This window comes from Mesocricetus auratus, unplaced genomic scaffold, assembly GCF_017639785.1.
Source record: "Mesocricetus auratus isolate SY011 unplaced genomic scaffold, BCM_Maur_2.0 Super-Scaffold_100009, whole genome shotgun sequence".
NCBI lineage: Eukaryota > Metazoa > Chordata > Mammalia > Rodentia > Cricetidae > Mesocricetus > Mesocricetus auratus.
Window position 1 is genome coordinate 81,634,835 of NW_024429193.1, and position 20,084 is coordinate 81,654,918.

General features: G+C 33.6%; 1 protein-coding gene across 1 annotated transcript in view; it reads left to right on the plus strand.

Annotated features, from left to right (window-relative positions):
- Si (sucrase-isomaltase) overlaps positions 1-18,972 on the plus strand; it is a 79,125-nt gene extending 60,153 nt beyond the window's left edge. The window contains exons 34-48 of the mRNA XM_005076128.2: positions 1,142-1,204; positions 1,867-1,983; positions 3,125-3,212; positions 4,775-4,913; positions 6,592-6,725; positions 7,606-7,640; positions 7,728-7,844; positions 8,718-8,866; positions 10,084-10,168; positions 10,250-10,306; positions 10,869-10,993; positions 14,360-14,448; positions 15,978-16,027; positions 16,236-16,403; positions 18,600-18,972. Coding sequence (XP_005076185.1) covers positions 1,142-1,204; positions 1,867-1,983; positions 3,125-3,212; positions 4,775-4,913; positions 6,592-6,725; positions 7,606-7,640; positions 7,728-7,844; positions 8,718-8,866; positions 10,084-10,168; positions 10,250-10,306; positions 10,869-10,993; positions 14,360-14,448; positions 15,978-16,027; positions 16,236-16,403; positions 18,600-18,668 — 1,485 coding nt within the window. The 3' untranslated portion in view covers positions 18,669-18,972. The remainder of the gene's footprint in view (positions 1-1,141; positions 1,205-1,866; positions 1,984-3,124; positions 3,213-4,774; positions 4,914-6,591; positions 6,726-7,605; positions 7,641-7,727; positions 7,845-8,717; positions 8,867-10,083; positions 10,169-10,249; positions 10,307-10,868; positions 10,994-14,359; positions 14,449-15,977; positions 16,028-16,235; positions 16,404-18,599) is intronic.
- The last annotated feature ends 1,112 nt before the right edge of the window (positions 18,973-20,084 follow it).

Consider the following 20,084-nt stretch of genomic DNA (forward strand, 5'->3'; position numbering starts at 1 on the left):
TGCCTCCAGAGGTTCCTTAATTGTACAGGATTGTTTTGCCTGACCTGTTTTTTTGTTGTTGTTGTTGTTTTTCATGTGAAATGAGTATTGTTCTTTCAAAGTCTGTGAAGAATAATGCTGGGATTTTGATAGGAATTGCATTGAACCTGTAGATTGCTTTTGGTTATATTGCCATTTTTTACTGTTTTGATCCTACCTATCCAACAGAATGGAAGATCTTTACATTTTCTGATGTCCTCTGCAACTTCTTTCTTCGAAGATTTAAATTTCTTGTTATACATTTCTTGGTTAGAGTTATCCCAAGATATTTTATGTTGTTTGTGACTAATTGTGAAATAAAATGTTTCTCTGGTTTCTTTCTCATCTGTATATAGGAGGGCTACTGATTTTTTTTAGAGGTAATCTTGTTCTCTGCCTTATTACTAAATGTATTTATCAGCTGCCGTGGTTCCCTGGTAGAATTTTTCATGTCACTTATCCATGCCATCATATCATCTACAGATAGTGAAAGTTTGACTTCTTCCTTTCTAATTTGTATCCCTTTGATGTTTTCTTATTGCTTTTGCTAGAAGTTGGAGCACTGTATTGAATAGATATGGATAGATTGGACAGCCTTGTCTTTGCAGGCTGTAGTGAGAGTTTGTTGTTTCCTGGTAATATCAAGCTTTCTGGAACTGTGGACCTGTTTTAGGCCCTTGGACATGGAAGATATTTTTTTAATATTAAAAAATTTCAGTCACTCAATATTGATATTTAAATTGGATGAAATTTCACAAATTCCTATAGTGGTGAAATAATTCATGATTTATATATTTGGTTTGAGTTTTTTCCTAACTCACTAATTTATGATTGTTTTTAATGTTATTGTACTAATTAACAAAGTGATGGAGTTCAAGCACAGTCTAAACATAAGTTAGTCATGTGGTTAAAGGGAAGGTAGGTGAAGGAAATACACCGATTTTCATCATTTTTTTCTCTAAATCTAAAAATATTGTAAAATGAAATGCATAAGATATACCTATAGGGATTAAAGGGACAGGGATATAAAGTCAGAATACACTTCTAGTGGGATATTAATAATATTTATAGAAGTCAGAACTAATGCATCTTGAATTATTAACTCACTTATACATTCTTACAGGTTTGGCCAGATTTACCAAATATTGAAATAAATGAGAGTTTAACAGAAGATGAAGCAGTTAATGTAAGTTTTGTGTTGCTGGACTTTATAGCTAAAAAATTCACAATTTGGAATTAGAGGTTGTATTAGTGTATGACTGAATTTGAATATTTTCCTTTAAAAGGAGTAAGTATATTTTAAAATATTTTTATTGGATTAATCTTAATCACCTTTACCAAGCTTTTTCAAATATGAAATTTTAGGATGAAGGAATTGTATGTTTTACATTGTTTTTATAAGATAATAATATCTTATAAAAGGAGATGCATTGTAGATGTAAAAGAATTTTAAGTATCTTGCTGTTGAATTGATGCTTTATTTTTTTCCTTGATTACTCCATATTTCTCATCATTATACTACTAGATTGAAAGTGACGATAAAAAGGACATCCCCTCTCCATGCAGGGACTTTGTCTGGCTTGAACTTGCACAGATCTTGTGTCTGCTATCCCAACCCTGTGATTCATGTGTGAAACTGTTGTATTTTGTGTATTCTTGTAGTCATCTACTACTTCCAAGTCCTCAAATTGTTCTGCTTATCTTCCACAGAGATCCTTGAGCTGTTCTGTCTCTTTCTCCTCCCCCTCTCTCTTTTTTGAGCAGCTTGGACTGTCCTGGAACTCAGTCTGTAAACCAGGCTGAGAACTTTTTGAATATGAGTGTGGGTCTCCATTTTGTTTTATTTAGGCTTCCAGAGCACATGTAGCATTTCCAGACTTCTTCAAGAATGCCACAGCAGAGTGGTGGGCAACAGAAGTTTATGACTTCTACAATGACAAAATGAAGTTTGATGGCTTGTGGATCGTAAGTGAGCTGTTAAGGCTTTGTTTTATGTTTATTCTACAGATGTTTCGTAATTTAATAATGCCCATGTATCCCTATGCTGCTTAGCTCACTCTTTTGGTGCTAAACATTGTTATAAAAAGGAATACTAAACACATGCCTTTAACTATGTAACATATACAGGAGAATGTAACTTCTTGGGCTACTCAACTTGACCATGTAACCAAAATAGCCTATGAGTCCTGTTATGAATAAATAATAACTAGGTTTTTTTTTTTGGTTTTATGAGTCAGGGTTTTTCTGTATTGTTTTGGAGGCTGTCGGTCCAGCCTGGCCTCGAACTCACAGAGATCCGCCTGCCTCTGCCTCCCGATTGCTGGGATTAAAGGTGTGTGCCACCACTGCCCGGCATAACTAGTTATTTTATGTTTACCTAATGCAAGAATGTCATACTCAGGTGTGGGAAGTCATTTCATGAGAGAAATGGTTTGAGTCCATCCTACAGGATTACAGAGTGTCTAATCCACCCTGCTGGACTACAAAGCCTCAATACATCCTGCAGGTCTACAGAGCCCCTAATCCACCCGGCAGGATTACAGAGTGTCTAATCCATATGGTCACTACAGATGCTCCTTTTGACTGAGATCAAATGTGATGATGCCCCTTGAAGTTGTCTACATTTTAAGCTACATCTTGTATTTTTAAACCTAAAAAAATTGATGTCCCTTTGAAGGAGCCTGAGAGAAGAGAACATTATAAGTCATATAATATCATAATTTACATCATGGAAGCATATTGCTCAGATTCACTCATGTGCATAATCTACAGTGGGGAATACATTATGTTTTTTAAAATGAGGCAGAGTATAGAAGTCACTTTAAATATTCTGAATTGAACACTACATCACAATGAAATATTCTGAAGTTTTAAAATATGGAGTAAGCAAAATGCTGTCCAAACCCATTTAATTTATTTGCACTCCAACACTACAAGTTGGTTACCATGGAAGTCTCCACTCCCCAGGTATCCCAGACTGTCTTAAGACTGCTTTAGTTTCCTGAGTTCTGGAATTAAAAACTTGTGTTACCTATCAAGGTTTCTAAATAATGATTACCAACAATTATTGAGTAAAATTCTTAAAACTTCTTGTTTTCTCTTTCAGGATATGAACGAGCCTTCCAGTTTTGTAAATGGAACTGTCAGCAATAGATGCAGAAATGATACACTAAACTACCCACCTTATTTCCCAGGTAGAATTTGATGACTATACTTTTCATAATATGAAATAATTATTGCTGTTTACTGTTTATGTTGTCCTTAAGTTGTAGTAAGTGTAAATTCATTCTAAATTTTCAGTATTCAGTCACACAGTCCAATATGCCCAACCTCACATAAAATGTTAATAATCCAACACTATTTTGAGAGAAAAAGTAAATGTTTTATTTGTGTACCCATAATTCTAGCTTAATCAAATTTGTTTGTCATACTGTCCTCAGAATTTTCTGTGTTAAATGTCTTAATATACTTTACTCATTAAAAATTTTGTGCAGTAATTATTCTTAAGAAGGGGAAAATAGACTAAACATATTTTCTGCTCCTCTGTAATCTGGTGACAGCTCATGTCTGGAAGGAGGCAACAAACATAAAGCTTGCTGAAGACAATAGTGGCATTAGTTCTGAGATTTGTGCCCCAAGTGGACACTTTTTCTATTTTTAAATTTTTTTATTCCATTTTAAAATTTATTTTACATATCAACCACAGTTTCCCTCCCTTTTCTCCTCCCAAACCCTCGCCCACCTACTTTCTACAGCCACCATCCTTTCGTCAGAAAGGATGAGGCCTCCTATGGGAATTAATTGAATTATTTCCATTGCAATGTACTGAATCAGTATTTTTCATTTAACTGAATAAAAAGCAGTAGACATTTCAGGGATGGAGAGATGGCTTACAGATAGGTTGCCCCCTGCTCTTGCAGAGAACTATGGTTTAGTTCCTGAAACCCACATATGACAGCTAAAACGGTCTAGGTATCTACAGATCCAGAATATCCCATAGTGCTTCCCGGCCTTCATGAGCATTTATATTCTTGTGTACATGCACATATACACATAAATAAAAATTTTTGAGTAAATCTTGAAAATTTTATGCAACTGACAATGTATTCGTGTTTTATTTTTTTCTCTTTTTTTGGTTTTTCGAGATAGGGCTTCTTTGTATTGTTTTGGAGGCAGTCCTGGAACTCGCTCTGTAGACTAGGCTGGCCTCGAACTCACAGAGATCTGCCTGCCTCTGACTCCCAAGTGCTGGGATTAAAGGTGTGGACCACATGTTTTAGATTTTTATACAAACACAAAATTCAGTGATTATTGCACAGATGACTACAGACACTTAAAATTAGCATACACAAAATGTACAAATGATTAAAAATCAATAATTATTTGAAATAGCATAATTTGCATACCAACAGTTATGAGTGGATGCAATTTTATCATTTGAGGGAAAGGATACCTGCTTTATATGACACATTAGGTAACTATAACTCACAGTGGTGTATGATGTTTCCGAATGTAAGAACAGGTTTTTCACATATTCACCATAAAGAAATGGTTAAATCTTTGGGTGATAATTGTGCAAAAAACTCTGGCCTGATTAGTATCCAGCTTATACTGGATTAAAACATTACCTGCATTTCATATGCACCTTTTAAATCACTAGTAAAATTGGAATCTGAAAGTTAAGAATTAAAGAATGTGTAGTTATGAGCTACATGTTTCAAGTCATGTTCTCCAAAATATTACTGTGTTTTCCCAGAACTCACGAAAAGAACGGAGGGATTACATTTCCGGACCATGTGCATGGAAACTGAACAGATTCTCAGTGATGGGTCATCAGTTTTGCATTATGATGTGCACAATTTATATGGATGGTCACAAGTGAAACCCACTCTGGAGTAAGTAATCTTTATCATTTTCTTCTCTGGTCTTCTAGTCCATTTTCATATTGATGATAATAGTTTCAAGTCATATTTCAAAAGCCTTGCCATATTTCTTTCATTTCCAATTTGTAAATTACTTCTTCCTTCATAAGTCTTAGAAACCTGACAATCAGCTGAGCAGTCAAACAAAATCCACCTATCTTCATTATATTCTTATTATTTTCATATTTTTCATGTTAATCCATAGGATCCTAGGCCATATTTATTTTGTTGTCCAAAATATCCTAGTACAATAAACAATGAATAATGTTGAATGTACAAATACATAAATGAAGTTTGAGTACATATGCAATTTAAAGTAATTAGTAACATGATCAAGATAACCTCCCTCTGGCATTTAGAGACCTGCAGATTATTCTCGACTCTATCAAATGGGTAGCTAACACTAACCATCACTGAAATAACAAAGGAATACAATGAATTTTTATACCTAAGCAGATAATAAGAGTCATAGTGTACCTTGTTGTTACCAGAAAAGTATTTGATTCTGATGATGAACTTAGTCAACATTAAAATCTACCTAATTATGCATTTTAGTAGTCATCAAGTGAAATTTTTTTTGTGTCTGAGTTTCTCTGTATTACCCTGGCTGTCTTGAAACTCCCTCTCAATATCAGGCTGGCTTTAAACCCACAGAAATCTGCCTGCCTCTGTCTCCCCAGTGCTCTGATTAAAGGCATGCACCACCTCTGTCCATCATGCTGAAATACTTTTTTATATAGTTTGTATTCATATAGTTATTTTTGAGTAACAACAAATTTTATTTCAATTGATAGAACATATATATATGTTAATTATAGAAAGATCAAATGATGAAAAAACAATTGAAGAATGACAGAAAAAAGTGAAAGAGATGCAGATAAATTGATGTATTACTGTATTATATTTAAACTGGACTATGTTTTATTATGCATAACTCAGGTTAGAAAAGAAAGGTAACACTAATTATAAACAGAGTTGTATATTTTCTTGCTGTGATTAGACTTGGGATAAATTCTACATCTAAAGTGTGATGATTCTTTTTAAAACATAAGTGATCCATTAATTCTTTCCATTATTTATTTTCTGCTAAGCTGGGGAGGCCTTAGAAAATATATTCTTCAGATTAATATGTACAATAGACGTGGTTATTTATTGCTGAGAAGAGCTCCATTGAGTTATCACATTTCTACTTAATCCCAAAAATTTCAGTTGAATAAAATGCTCTACTTGATTGATTCACTTGACTAGTATTATTAAGTTAACTTACATGCATTGAAACGTTAAGAAAGGAAAATTTGACAGTATAGATGCATATCACTCTAGCAAATTATAGAAGGGAAGAAAAGTTTCTGTCACGCTAAACCTAAGTGAAGGCTCAGCTGTGAAGAGCTGACCTGATCCTAAAGTATATACAACGTTTCCAAGGAAGTTGTTTGCGTGGAAATATTAAACTCAGACAGGTAACTCAAGCCTTAAGTTCCAGCACTGGGAAGGCAGATCTCTGAATTGAAGGCCAGAGTAGTCAAAAACCACATTTCAGGACAGCCAGGACTACATAGAACTGCTCTGTCTTGTAAAACAACAAGGACAAAAAGTAATATTTAAAGAAAATGAGTAATGTAAACATGCAACATATGTCTTCATTGTATAGTGCATTACGAAAGACCACTGGCCTGAGAGGGATAGTCATCTCTCGGTCCACGTATCCCACGGCTGGTCGCTGGGGGGGACACTGGCTCGGAGACAATTATGCAAACTGGGCTAATTTGGAAAAATCACTCATTGGTATGTAGAAATATCTTCTATAATTATTTTAAATTTTTTTCTTTGTGCTAGATAAATATCATTAATAAATTGTAAGAATTAAATTTTCACCTCATTCTTATGGAATCACTAGTCAGGAAGGCACAATTAAGGATGCTGCAGAGAAACAAGTGACTGATGATACTCAGCTACTTTACTTGGATAAAAATCACTACTCAATGTGGACCCTGTTTCCTAGTAAAAGAAGGTGTGAGATTGAAGAAACACTATTCTAAATCTAAGAAGGAAATGGGTAGATATTATCTACTGGTGAATAAGAATCACAGAGAAATTGTCAAGAAGGAAACACATTAAACCAAATCTTTTCTGATATTAGCAAATGGCTACATCATTTCAAGCCACAAATAAACAATTACTGTTTTGATTCTAGACTTAAACCATATGGACTAATGAAACATTCGTTAAAATCACATTTAGAATACTTACTTTGCCAAAGACCTGAGAAGTTACATGCACTCTATTATGTTAAAATTATCATTTTAATACTACTTAATAAAACTAATTATATTTGTTTTATATGATAAAAATAAATGATTAAATAATAGCTGAAAAACTATTTTTAAAAATAAAATTGAGCAAAATAATGCTACTTAGTCTTATGTCACTGTGGTGTGTTTATAACTTATTAGAGATTAAATTATGTAATGTGATATTGTCTTAAAACATATATATGATCTCTCATATTTGAGAATATCATTAATATTACTAATTAGAAGAAGAATGATTACAAGAGACTAATTTATTAGTAATACCAAAATGTATCATTTAATAAGAACTTACATATGAAGATATGATCCTCATTCATAAAATTAAAATACTAAAACTTTATTCTAATTTTTAGGTATGCTAGAATTTAATCTTTTTGGGATACCATATGTAAGTAGATCTATTCATTTTACATTTGTATTCTGTAATCATTAAGAAACAATACTTAATATGCATTGAATTATAATTATCTTTTAGGTTGGAGCAGATATCTGTGGTTTTTTCAATGATTCAGAATATCATCTCTGTACTCGTTGGATGCAACTTGGAGCCTTTTATCCATATTCAAGAAACCACAACATTCAATTTACTAGAGTATGTCATTACTATATTCCTGTCAATCTTGTTTTATCATCTTTGTTTTTCCCCTACACACCCTTAGATTGTTTGTTGTTGTTTCAATCATATTTTACTTCACAGAGTTTTAAATTAATGCTTCAATATTTTTCATATTTATGAAATAGTACTTAGCCCATCTTTTAAAGTCTATTAGGACATAATGTATAATCAGGGTGCATGGCTTGGCTAGGGTATACACATACTGTAGCTGTTCTATATGATATTGGAAGAGTTAGGAAAATGACCTACTATATGGCTTATTCTACACTAGGGCAGAGCAACAATAAAATACTTCAACTTGGAACTACATTGATTAGAAGTATGAGATATTTGCAATGATGTATAAAATGGGAAGACTTAAAATCAGATATTTAAAGAGCAAGCTGATAAATTGAGAAACTAGAAATGACAGCGTTATTAACATTCAATACTGTAATCTATTTATTTCACTTAAGCATGTATGGCATACAACGTAGCATAGGGATTTTGGCTTATCTATTGGATTTCAGGGCATCTTTGTTTAACAAATCATTTAATTTCCTTGCTAGACTTCACATTCCAGCACCGAGTATTATCATAGTTGTCAATGTATTTATCATCTTTTAAAATATGAACTATACTTGCATATGTCTACTTAACTCAGGCATGTAGCTTAATTTGCATTGTCTTTTAAAATATTAATATTGTACCACGTTCATTCTTCATAACAGGAGAACTGAGACAGCATTTAGGATTTTCGTAAAGATAGTTCCTAGCACATGATATTGCTCAGTTACTAATTTTATTCTCCAATTTGATGGCTGAGATTTAAACAATGAGATATGACTGTTAATTTATGCTTTATTTCAGAGGCAAGATCCTGTTTCCTGGAATGAAACTTTTGCTAACATGTCCAAGGACGTTCTAGAAATCAGATACACTTTGCTGCCCTACTTTTACACACAGATGCATGAAGCTCATGTTCATGGTGGCACTGTCATCAGACCCCTAATGCATGAGTAAGCACAATTTTGCTGTTTCTCTCATCATCATATAGTTATTCTTACTCTTAACATTTCAGATTAATATCTTTTACATTTCTAAATTTTGAGAGTTTGGTTATGGATTCTGAACCTTTTTTTCGTCCTATTGAGAGTGATCCAGCCTTTGTCTCATGGGGAGTTCTTTGATGGTTAAGCCCCAACTGCTACTTGACCACCACTCTCAATTGCTAATGGAAGAAAACAAATGTAAAATTAAAACGAATTGTAAAAAGTGATTATATTAATTATTTAATTTCAACAACATAAGGAATGGGAACATTTGCTAGTGACTACTTACAAATTTGTAATGTTTTTTTCTGTGAACATTTGGTTTTCAAAGTTAAGAAATCAACTTAGATATGCAAGAATCTTTAATGACATTAAGCCATGTCAGACAATATGAAGAACTCTAAGACAGACAATCTCCCCACCACCACCACCATCTTGACATTTTTTATCTTAGTTTTTTTTTTAACTAAACATTCCTTATGCAGCAGTGTGACTCCAAACTTCTAAGGTTTTGTCTTAGTCCTTTACCTGTTGAAGTGGCATCTCTACAGAACTGGTTCTCATTTATTTTTTGTTTTATAATTTCAAAATTATGTACGTTCTGGAAACAGAATTTTACTTTCATATTTGGAATTCTTTATATAACTCAGACTGTTCTTCCTCCATGGCAAACCTCCTGCCTCAGCTTTCATGTATGGGATTACTGGTGTAAACCTATACACCTTGTCTTAAAACAAAAAAAAACTCTTAGAATATTAAGAAAAGAAATAATAAACATCCTTATAATGAAAGTTTTGCAAACTTTTTTCAGGCTGTTTGTATTACGGCTTCCAATTTTGCTAATCCTTTACTAGACAAAGTTCATATTTAAAGACAGGTGTTAATTCTCCTATACAAATTGTACTTCACAGGGACTTGTCATTATATTGTTCAAATATTCCTTAACAACTCTTTTTGTTAGAACATTTTCACATAATTTGGTTTTACTCATATAGTATATATTGCTCCACACTGTGTTCTAAACAGCAGAATAGCTTTTTGTTTTAACTATTTTTTGGGAATGGTTTTTAGTTGAGTCCACCAAAATTCTTAAGGCAAACTGGGATCTGATTAAGCACATTGTAGTGTTCAGACTAGAATCAGTTCTTTGGTTTCACTGAATACTTTGTGATTCTTTTGTGAAGGTTCTTTGATGATAAGGCAACCTGGGAAATATATGAGCAGTTCCTGTGGGGTCCAGCTTTTATGGTGACTCCTGTCATTGAGCCTGTAAGTGTGACCATCTGTTTATTCACATAATGTTTTGATTTCATTTCAGAAGATTTCAATGACTTTCTGTTTCAATTCCAGTACAGGACCACTGTAACTGGCTATGTCCCTAACGCTCGGTGGTTTGACTACCATACAGTAAGTTTTGGAAGAATTCTTGGAAGCGAACTAAACTGAAGTATAGGATGTCTTAATTATTCATATGATAAATTATTTATCTGTTTATTTTCCACTTAAAATCCAAACTTAGTTGTATGCTGTTAATTATCATTGAATCAAATTAGCATACCAGGGAACAACTCATTTATTCTGTTCTAGTGTGTTTTAGCACAAAGCACATTGCTTTGTTTTAGCAAATAAGCACGAAAATGTATACTATATATTACAAATGTCCATTACTTCTTTTGTATAGATAAAAAACATGATCATTAAAAATAATGGAGTGTTTCATCTTTTGTGTCCTTGTAAAATTCACATATTTCTGCATAGGAGAACTTGAGAACAAATAACAAAATGAGGATAAAAATGTAGCCAAGACCTAAGGATACACTATAAAGTCGATTGTTTCTTTTTAAAAATTATGTGTCTTGTTAGCTTTTAAGTAGAAAATTGCAACAGTTAATTTCATAAATATGTCTTCTTAAATTCTTGCTTTACAAATTCTTTCATTTCTCATTCTTTCCCTCCTTGTTCTTACCAGGGAGAAGATATAAAGGTCAGAGGACAAAAACAAACATTTGAAGCTCCTTTTGATAAAATAAATCTGCATGTCCGAGGAGGTTATATTCTACCATGCCAAGAGCCTGCACGGAACACATATTTAAGGTGACTGTCATCTTATTTTCTAATATATCCTGCTCTATAAGTCAGTGGTTAGAGAGGATCTGATCTTTTCCCTGTGATCCTTCTCTAATAACGCAGGTGCTTAATCATAAACAGAATGCATGGAATAAAAAGAGGCTTTTGATGAACTTCAGTTTTCCCTGCCCCCTAGTTCCAGTGGGATGACCTGAAGTCACCCTGGTAGATCCTACAACTGAAACTTTGAGTCAATTGAGCAACAACTACTCTAGGGGAAATGAATATTTTGTTATGAGATGCAAACAAACCTACCCATCCTTACCTTGGAAAGTGGCATTCTTTCTCCTTTGTATAATGAATAGTGAATATAATACTAATGGCAGTAATCTATAGCATTTTAAGATCTGACCCTGTCATCCAACATCACCTACATAAAAATTTCTTTAAAATGTAACTTCAAAAGAAAAAACGTATATTATCTCTCTGCATGCAATGTGCATAAATGTTTAAGACATATGAGAAATTGTCTTTGCAAATAAAGCTTCCTGACTAAATACAAACTCAAACTTCTTGATCTCATTATACAATCTGCAGACATATTTGCAAACAAATACTTTGTCTTTGGAGTAGCTGCCTAAGCAAGATCGTCATCTATTTTTAACTACGATATGTATATAACTATACCTCTTAAAACCATTCCTTCCTGGGTTTTTAATTTAATTTTTTAAAAATTATTTGAGGCAAGGTCTCATATAATATAGACAGACTTTGAACTTGCGATGTAGCAGAGGATGACTTTAATCTTCTGATACTGCTTGTCTCGCCTTCCTGAGTCCTGGGATTCTAGGTGTTTTCTACCTTGCCTAGCTTCTGTAGGGCTAGGGTTCACACCCAGGCTTTTGATAAGCTGGGCCAGCTGTCTACCTGAACTGTATTCCTGGACCTGAAAATGATATTTTTGTGAGGTATTCTAGAATACAAATCTGATTTGTAGAGAACTAAGAGAATAGCTTAGAGGTTTCAGTGCATTTACCATTTTAATAACCTCTTTAGCATAAACAGCCCCACAATATTTGATGAACCAGCAAGAACACATTACTATCATCCAGTGTCAATAGTTTATAAGAAGGCTCATGTCTGATCTTTTGTGATCTAAAGTTCCATTTCTCCAAGCACCCTTTATTCTCCATCCACTCAACCCCATGGAATCCCTTTGCAATCAGGGAGCATTTAATATTCACCATTTACAGCTCGTGGAATGATATATTTTTTGAGCTTCATGGCATGCAGCCTTGCACAGATCACTTTCATTCACTTAGCAGTACACTCACATAGTCCTTCCATCTCTTGACATTTTAATTCACTGAATAATATTCAATATTAGGAAGTTTACAGAATTTATTTTGGAAGGTATCCCTTTGATTTCTACTTTGAACCCCTGCCTCTACCCATTCCTTTCTGTTCTGTGGTATATTTTCTGACTTATATACTACAAAAATGCAGATATCCATTAGCAATATAGTAAATCATAGTTCCTTCAAACTGCTGTTTCCTGATGTCCGGAGGAACAAAACCTGCCTTCTAGCTTCCTATAGTCTTCCCCTGTATGAAGACTAATGGAGACATAGCTGCTTTGAGTTTCACTACTATTAATCATTATTTAATAAAACATCAGGTCTAATGATATGTCCAATCTCCAAGGAACATGAATACATTCAGTGTCATGTGGTTGATGTAAGAATGGATGTTTCTTTGGCTTGCTTATTCTTTCCTATGGCTACTTTCCTGGAAAGACACAAGATAAAACCCAGTGGCTATGAACAAACTCTGCTTAACTGCCTGAGCTATCTTTCCATATATACATATGAATATGTAACTGATACCATGAAGGACTCTCAGTTTCCTGAGAGAATTCTTTCATCTAGTTCTTATTTCTGTTTATGTGTTAAGGGTCACATGTGATATGGGATATTGACATTACATTTACACAATGTAGTAGTGCAGGCTATAAGACATGTCAGTATAATTTTTCATAAGTATTGTAAATTGTGAGTTCAGCCAGAATTTTCAAGACAGAATTTTGCTGTGTTGCAGACATGAACATAGAACTGGAGATGTTCTACCTGAGTCTCAAATTATGGGAATATGGGATTAAAATTATATGCCTCTATGCATATCACTAAATCTGAATTTTATATTTATAAGATAAAGTTTCCTTTATCTAAGTAAATGTTAATTAATATTCATGTAAACATTTCTGCTTTGGATGCTTATCTAAAAATTGAATATGAAGTTATTGAAAAATTGAACTTTAAAACTCTGGATATGTTAGGAAACTTCAGGACAGTTTGAGTTTCAATATCTGTGATTACCATTGCATGACAGAATAAATAGTTTGTTGAAGCAATAACTTTCTTTACAATTTGATGCCATCAAACCAAGTTACTTTTCACATAGTGCTACAGAGTGAGCAGTGTTAAGTTCATAAATAGAAATATGTAGGCATGAGCTGAGGGACGTTATCCATAAAATCAATGAACTTTGAGCCATCTAGTTATTTTTTTCATTCTTCTTAATATGTACTTATACGTGATGATTTATATGTAGAAATTTTAAGCTTGAGGTATTGAAAATTCTGTTAATAGGTCTGATGCTACAGATCAATGGCAGAGTATCGGACACACCTGTGTCTGATCCTGATACTATGAGAGAGCAAAAAAAATGAAAGGAGGGAGGGAAAGATTGATTAAAATAGTGATGCATAAAAGTAACATGTTTTCTTCCCTCCAGCCTGGTTCCTGAGCCACATCAGTCCCAAATGAACATGCAGGATGCATTATTAATTATAAAGCTGTTGGCCGTTTGCTATGGTTTCTTAATGGCTAGCTCTAATTTAATTATTAACCCACAGTTACTAATATATTTTTAATAAGGTCTTACTTTGCCAAGGATGCAGCCTTATCCATCCTCTCATCCTGGGATCACATGGCAATTCTCTACTTTTGACTACATTTCCCAGAATCCTCCTTGACTCCTAGTCCAATTTTCTTGCTTCCCTATTGGCCAACAGTGCTTTACCAACCAATAGGACAACATATACACAGAAGGACTTCCACCACCACTTAATGACTTAAATTATTATGAATGAATCCTCTTCTGATTAGAGGCAATAGGTAAACTCTTAAGCCAAATGGTAGTTGTGATATTTTACATTGACTATAATGGATTTCTTTTCTGTATCTATTTTCTCATTTGTAGAAGAAAGCTTCCTTTTCTCTGACTGGATGTTTGTTTTCTTAACTTCCATTCTAATTCATATTCTTGCATGACTGTCACATCATAAAGTGTCCTACTCTGAAAAAAAATAAATGAATGGATTCTTTCTTTTAGTCGACAGAATCCCATGAAGCTCATTGTTGCTGCAGATGACAATCAAACAGCACAAGGAACTCTATTTTGGGATGATGGAGATGGCATAGGTGAGTGTTCTATTCACCAGACAAAATGGAGCTGACAGCATGTATATTCCATACATTGTGTTAACTTTGTACTTTATAGCTGAGCACAAAGCTAGACATATCATTTAATGTTAAAAGAGTATAAAAATTTCTTGACTAGTACACAAATTTTTTTAAACTTCAAGACTCTTCTCTTACTTTAAAAGTATTTAGTCCCCATATAAAAACTGAGCTACATGAATTGTATGTGCAGAGGTTACTTACAACACAAGACAGGACAGTGCTATTTACATTGGAACTATAGGACAAGGATCAAAACATGTCATGTTCCATGTTCATCATTGGTGCATAAGATATATCTCTAAAACCACCAGATATTCTACAAAGCAGGATGAAATATGTTTAGTCTCCTTACTGTATTACTATCGATTTATGTTGTATCCTTATTTTTGCCTTTCTTTTTTACATTCAATATGTTTTTGTTGTCATTGTTTCTGCGTTTCTTTTTTCCTTAACATAAGAAAGTATCTGAAACTTAAATTTACTTTCATTGTATTCACAATTGTGTTTAACATCACAAAAAATAGTTAAACCTCTCAGTATATAAGTTTTGCTCTCCATTGGCATCAGACATACCTAAAGATATCATTAAGAATACATATTCTGAAAGTTACAAAGATAAATTAGCTTTAATGTACTTACCTTGAAAAGAGGAGAATCTGATTTCTGTCCTAAGGTTTTTCCAAATCATGGTAGTGTGCCTTTGCAATCCTACACTGCTGAATTTTGGGGGTGAGATGTAAGCAGTGTAGTGTATGTGACAAGTTCTGGGTTACAAGGAGAACCTGTATTAAAAAATTAAGGCGTTGAAGCCATCCACTTTTCACACATACATAAGCAAAAGCACATGTATGCACACATACATGTATACAGACAGAAGAAAATCAAAGTATACATGTCTTCTACATGAATATATAAAACATGTTTGTGGCAAAGTATCAGTTTTAGAATCAGAAAAATTAGCAGCAATATTCTAACTTCTGTGAGTAGATGGGGGAAATGAAATACATTAGATTTTCTAGATTGTTCTAGTCCCTGTTTTCATAATATTTGTGATTCTACTTTTCTTTTTCCATCTTCTAAATCCTCTGTTCTTATATAAGTACAAGGAAAACAATATTTATGTTTTGTTTCTTCATTTGTTTTATGACAGATCACTTCTTGTTTACATAGAATATAGCAACAATAATAATGATGATTATGATAAGGATAATATATATCTCCTATAGAGCTTCTGTTATTGTACCTAAAATTTGCCACACAGTAAGTCTTTAGTAAGTGCTAGCTGTATTTTTATTATGGCAATATGGACTTTAGATAAAGTCATGTATCTAAACAACATTTTTATCTGTTTTGTGTATTTGACTTTAGCAAGAAATGCATCCCAAGAATTCAATACTCATTTTTACCCTGGAAGAAAAATAAATATGCTAGTATTTACCATTATTCTTTGAAAAATAATATTACTTCTCATTTTTCTTTTTCTGCAGACACTTATGAAAGAGATCTCTATACCTTGATACAATTCAATCTAAACCAGGTACATAATACTTTCTATAGTCAATTGTACTAAATAATGTATGGGGTTTATTCTCTGTTCATTATATAAAACCTTATTGTTTAATATACTTGAATCACTAATTTGCTATGCCCTGAGATTTATTTTGGTTCACAGCTATGTATTTTTCTCTCTATTTACATGAATATTTACAAATGGAGACTTGACTTCATTTTCTTCACTTTTACAGAAAACTTTAACAAATTCTATATTGAAAAATGGGTATACAAACAAATATGAGATGCAACTTGGAGAAATATATGTGTGGGGAAAAGGAACAACCAGCATCAATGAAGTTAGTATGGTTTATGATGGCAATACACTAAAACCTAACTTTACTCACGTTGCGGCCAAGGAGGTGAGTGACATATGGATGTCCTTTAAACAAGCATGCCTCTGTAAAACATCTACACAACTCCTCAAGGTCATCACCAGTACTAAAACAGAATTTCAAATTAACCATGGTATTTGACACTTATTTAATCATGTTACTCCCACATATTTATTTATATGTCATTATCCTGGCAAGATGTCTCTACATTATCCTCAATAACATGCCATACAAATCCATTTAATGACAGCTATTTTATAACTTTACTCATATAAAATAAGCAATATTAATTAACAATTCCCCAAACACTGTTTTCAATACAAAGGTTGGTTTTGAGCATTACATGCATCTTAAATAAACAGTCTATGTAATTGTTTTGAAAGTAACGTAGCTCCTCATAGCATGATGAGTGTTGTCATGAGAGAGGCAATCAAGGCTCTGAGCTAGGCATCAGATTCTTGTATCAGAGCAGCACCATTGACTATTTTTTTATTTCCCACTCTGAATTTATGTCTTTCTTCCAAACTTGGTATATATGTGGAAATATGCAGTCCCACAAGTTCCTTCACATCCAAGTTGTGTGAATTTAGTGTGGACTTAGTACATTATATATGTAAGAACTCAATTAATTCTGTTTCCTCTGAGTAAGACCACATCTTAATGACTATAACTGTGAGAAAAAATGTGCCATTCAATTTCAATTTTGTATGAGAAGAACTAACAATAAATCAGTCACTTTAAGTGTACTTGATTTACAGAGTAACAGGTTTCCCAACCTCAACTTTAAGAAAGACAGCTTTGGACAATCTTAGGTTCTAATGAATTTCCCAGGCTCTTAGTGTTTAATGGCACCATGGTCAAAGCTCTTTGACTTGATTCTGAACAGCCTGTTGATTGTGATGTCTTCTCTGCTTCTCTGCATGTTTGGTTTCCTCTTCAACTTAGAATTTAGTCTTCCTACTAATTTGACATTGAACTATGTAAATTTAAATTTATTTAAATTCTGTCAGTTTGGAGGGAGCAGTTTGGAATATTTGGTGCCCTATGTTAGTAAAATTTGATATTGTAGTCCCTCAAGTCTACTTTGTGAATATTGTTCTGGTTACAAAATACCTAGTAAAAATCATACTTATTTTATAATCCTTTTTTCCAAGGTCCAGGTTTTGTTGGCCATTATTCATACTTTAAATTGTGTTGTCTTGAATATTTTCATTAGATTGAAGATAACAGATGGCATGCATTTTATATTTTCTTGATATTTATTTAGCAGTGGTAAATAATTTTGCTATAAAAACGAAGTGCACAATGAAGCCTGAACAGGATCAAATGCAGAGCTCTTACATGCTATTTCAAGTTCATTTAAAAGCATACTCTTTCAAAAGAAGTTTGCTTCATTAACTAAATACCTATGCAAGAATATGTTTAAATATTGATAAAATTACTTCAATTATTTACAAAAACATATTCATTTAAAATAGCAACTATAAAAAGTTCTTTGGAATTCTATGTCAATAAATCTCACGCATGAACACCTACATCAAAGTCACTTGTGTTGGTTACCCATTACCAAGCAGTCAGCCCTAAAAAAAAATAACAACATATGAGTAATATTATATTATAGAGACTTAGCAGATTTTATTTAGGTATTTAGGATTATATAGTAAGTTACAACATCAAATGAAACCAGAGGCCAAGAATTTGAAAAGGAACAATATATAAATCATCACTTTGACATACTCCAGAATCACCCAGACATGAGTCTGTATGAGATATTGTCTAGACTAGGTTGGCCTGTGGGCATGCCTATGGGAGTTGATTATGTTTATTGACTTGGGAAGATCCGGCGCACTATTCCACTCCCTGAGTCTGTGCCCTAGACTATATGAAGACAAAGTGAGCCAAACACTAGAAAGAACTCATGTTTTCATTATTGCTGTTATTTACTGTGAATGTGATGTGTCTTGCTCTAAGCGCCCAACTTAGAAGTTCCACTTTGACTTCCTGGCAATGAGGAAGTATAAACTGGACCGTGAGCCAAAACATGCCCTACCCATTAGAACCACATGAAAAAAGGATCATATATGAATGCCATCATCAAAACAAGGAGAAGTTGTATCTGTTTACCTACAGATAGCCTGAGATGGAAATAATGTTTGTTTAAAAAAACAGGAAAAACATAATTATAATTAAACCATTAATCGTAACTTTCCTTTCTGTTTTTAGATACTAACAATTGATCTGAAGCAATTTAATGTTTCTATTAATGAACCAATAGAAATCAGCTGGTCATGAAGATTACCATCAGTTTGAGTTCCTGAGGAGGAATGGCTATTAGGTTCATAGTTCACTTTCATCCACTTCTCTCCTGACTTCTTATATTGCTTAATACAGAATTGTTATTGTCCCTAAATAAATATTTCTTCATTGTGTACATCAAAGAAGTGCTAAAATGTTCTACTAAAGTGACCTGGATGCCACTGCTTTGCAGGTTTAACAGGATTTGAATTATTATACTTACCTATTAAGCAACAGCTAAACCTGTAAACTTCTATGCATGTAACTAGGATATGAATAAAGGAATTGGTTTTTAAGTTAACATAATGTTTGTAATATAAATTTTATATACTATTACATTCAATTGCATTGACTTAACTTATTTAACAAATCACAATATAATCATTTTGGGCTATGTATATTTCATTACAAAACAGAAAATAAATATGTACAAATACATTATGACATGGCTTATTTTCCTTTATTTTTTAAAATAAACTCTATCATTCACATTGGGATAGTAAAAAAGGGGTAATATAACATGGTACTTTATCGAGGACATCAAAATTTCAGTTTTCGGGTACATGCAGTTCTTTAAGTGTAGAGATATTGTCAGAGAAACAAAGAGAGGAATAATTTCCTCAAATCTCTCCTTTAATGGGCAGTAATACTTTTATGAGAACCCCATCCTCATCATCTAATTACGCTGAAAGGATCTGCATCCAAATGTCACCACACTGTTGTTTGGAGTACACAGATATCAGAACTCCTGTGTTTAATAAAAAAAAATCCTTTTTTTTTTGTACTTTCATTTCACATGCAAAGGGGAAAAATGGTGTTGTCTATTCTTAGGCATTATGTCTGTAGGGCTCTCATTCTTTTTTTTTTTTTCTTTTCAGTTTATTTTGTTTTCAGTTTAAATTTAGATAAGAAACAAGGTTGCTTCACAAGTCAGTTCCAGGTCCCTCTCCCTTTCCCTCCCCTCCTCCAATGCCCTCCCCCCAACCACCCCCCCCCATTATCCCCTCATTTCCCAAGGGAGGGTGAGGCCCTCCATGGGGGTGTTCATAGTCTGTCATTTCATATAGGGCAGGGCCTAGACCCTTCCCCAAGAGTTCAGGGTGAGAGTGCACCTCACATTGTTGGATGGGAGTCCAAAGTTCGTGTGTATACTCGGGATGGGTACTGATCTGCTGCCCAAGGCTCAATAGATTACCTAGGCCTCCTCACTGACACTCACATTCAGGGGGTCTTGATCAGTCTCATGCTGGATTCCCAGGCTGATGCCTGGGATTCAAGAGTTAACCTTTGTCAGGTCAGCAGTTTCTGGGGGTTAAACCAGCCCAGTCTTAATCCCTTTGGTCATCAGGCCTCCCTCTCTATTACTGGCTTTCTTGAGTTCAGCTCAGTACTTACTTAACCGAGGGAGTCTGC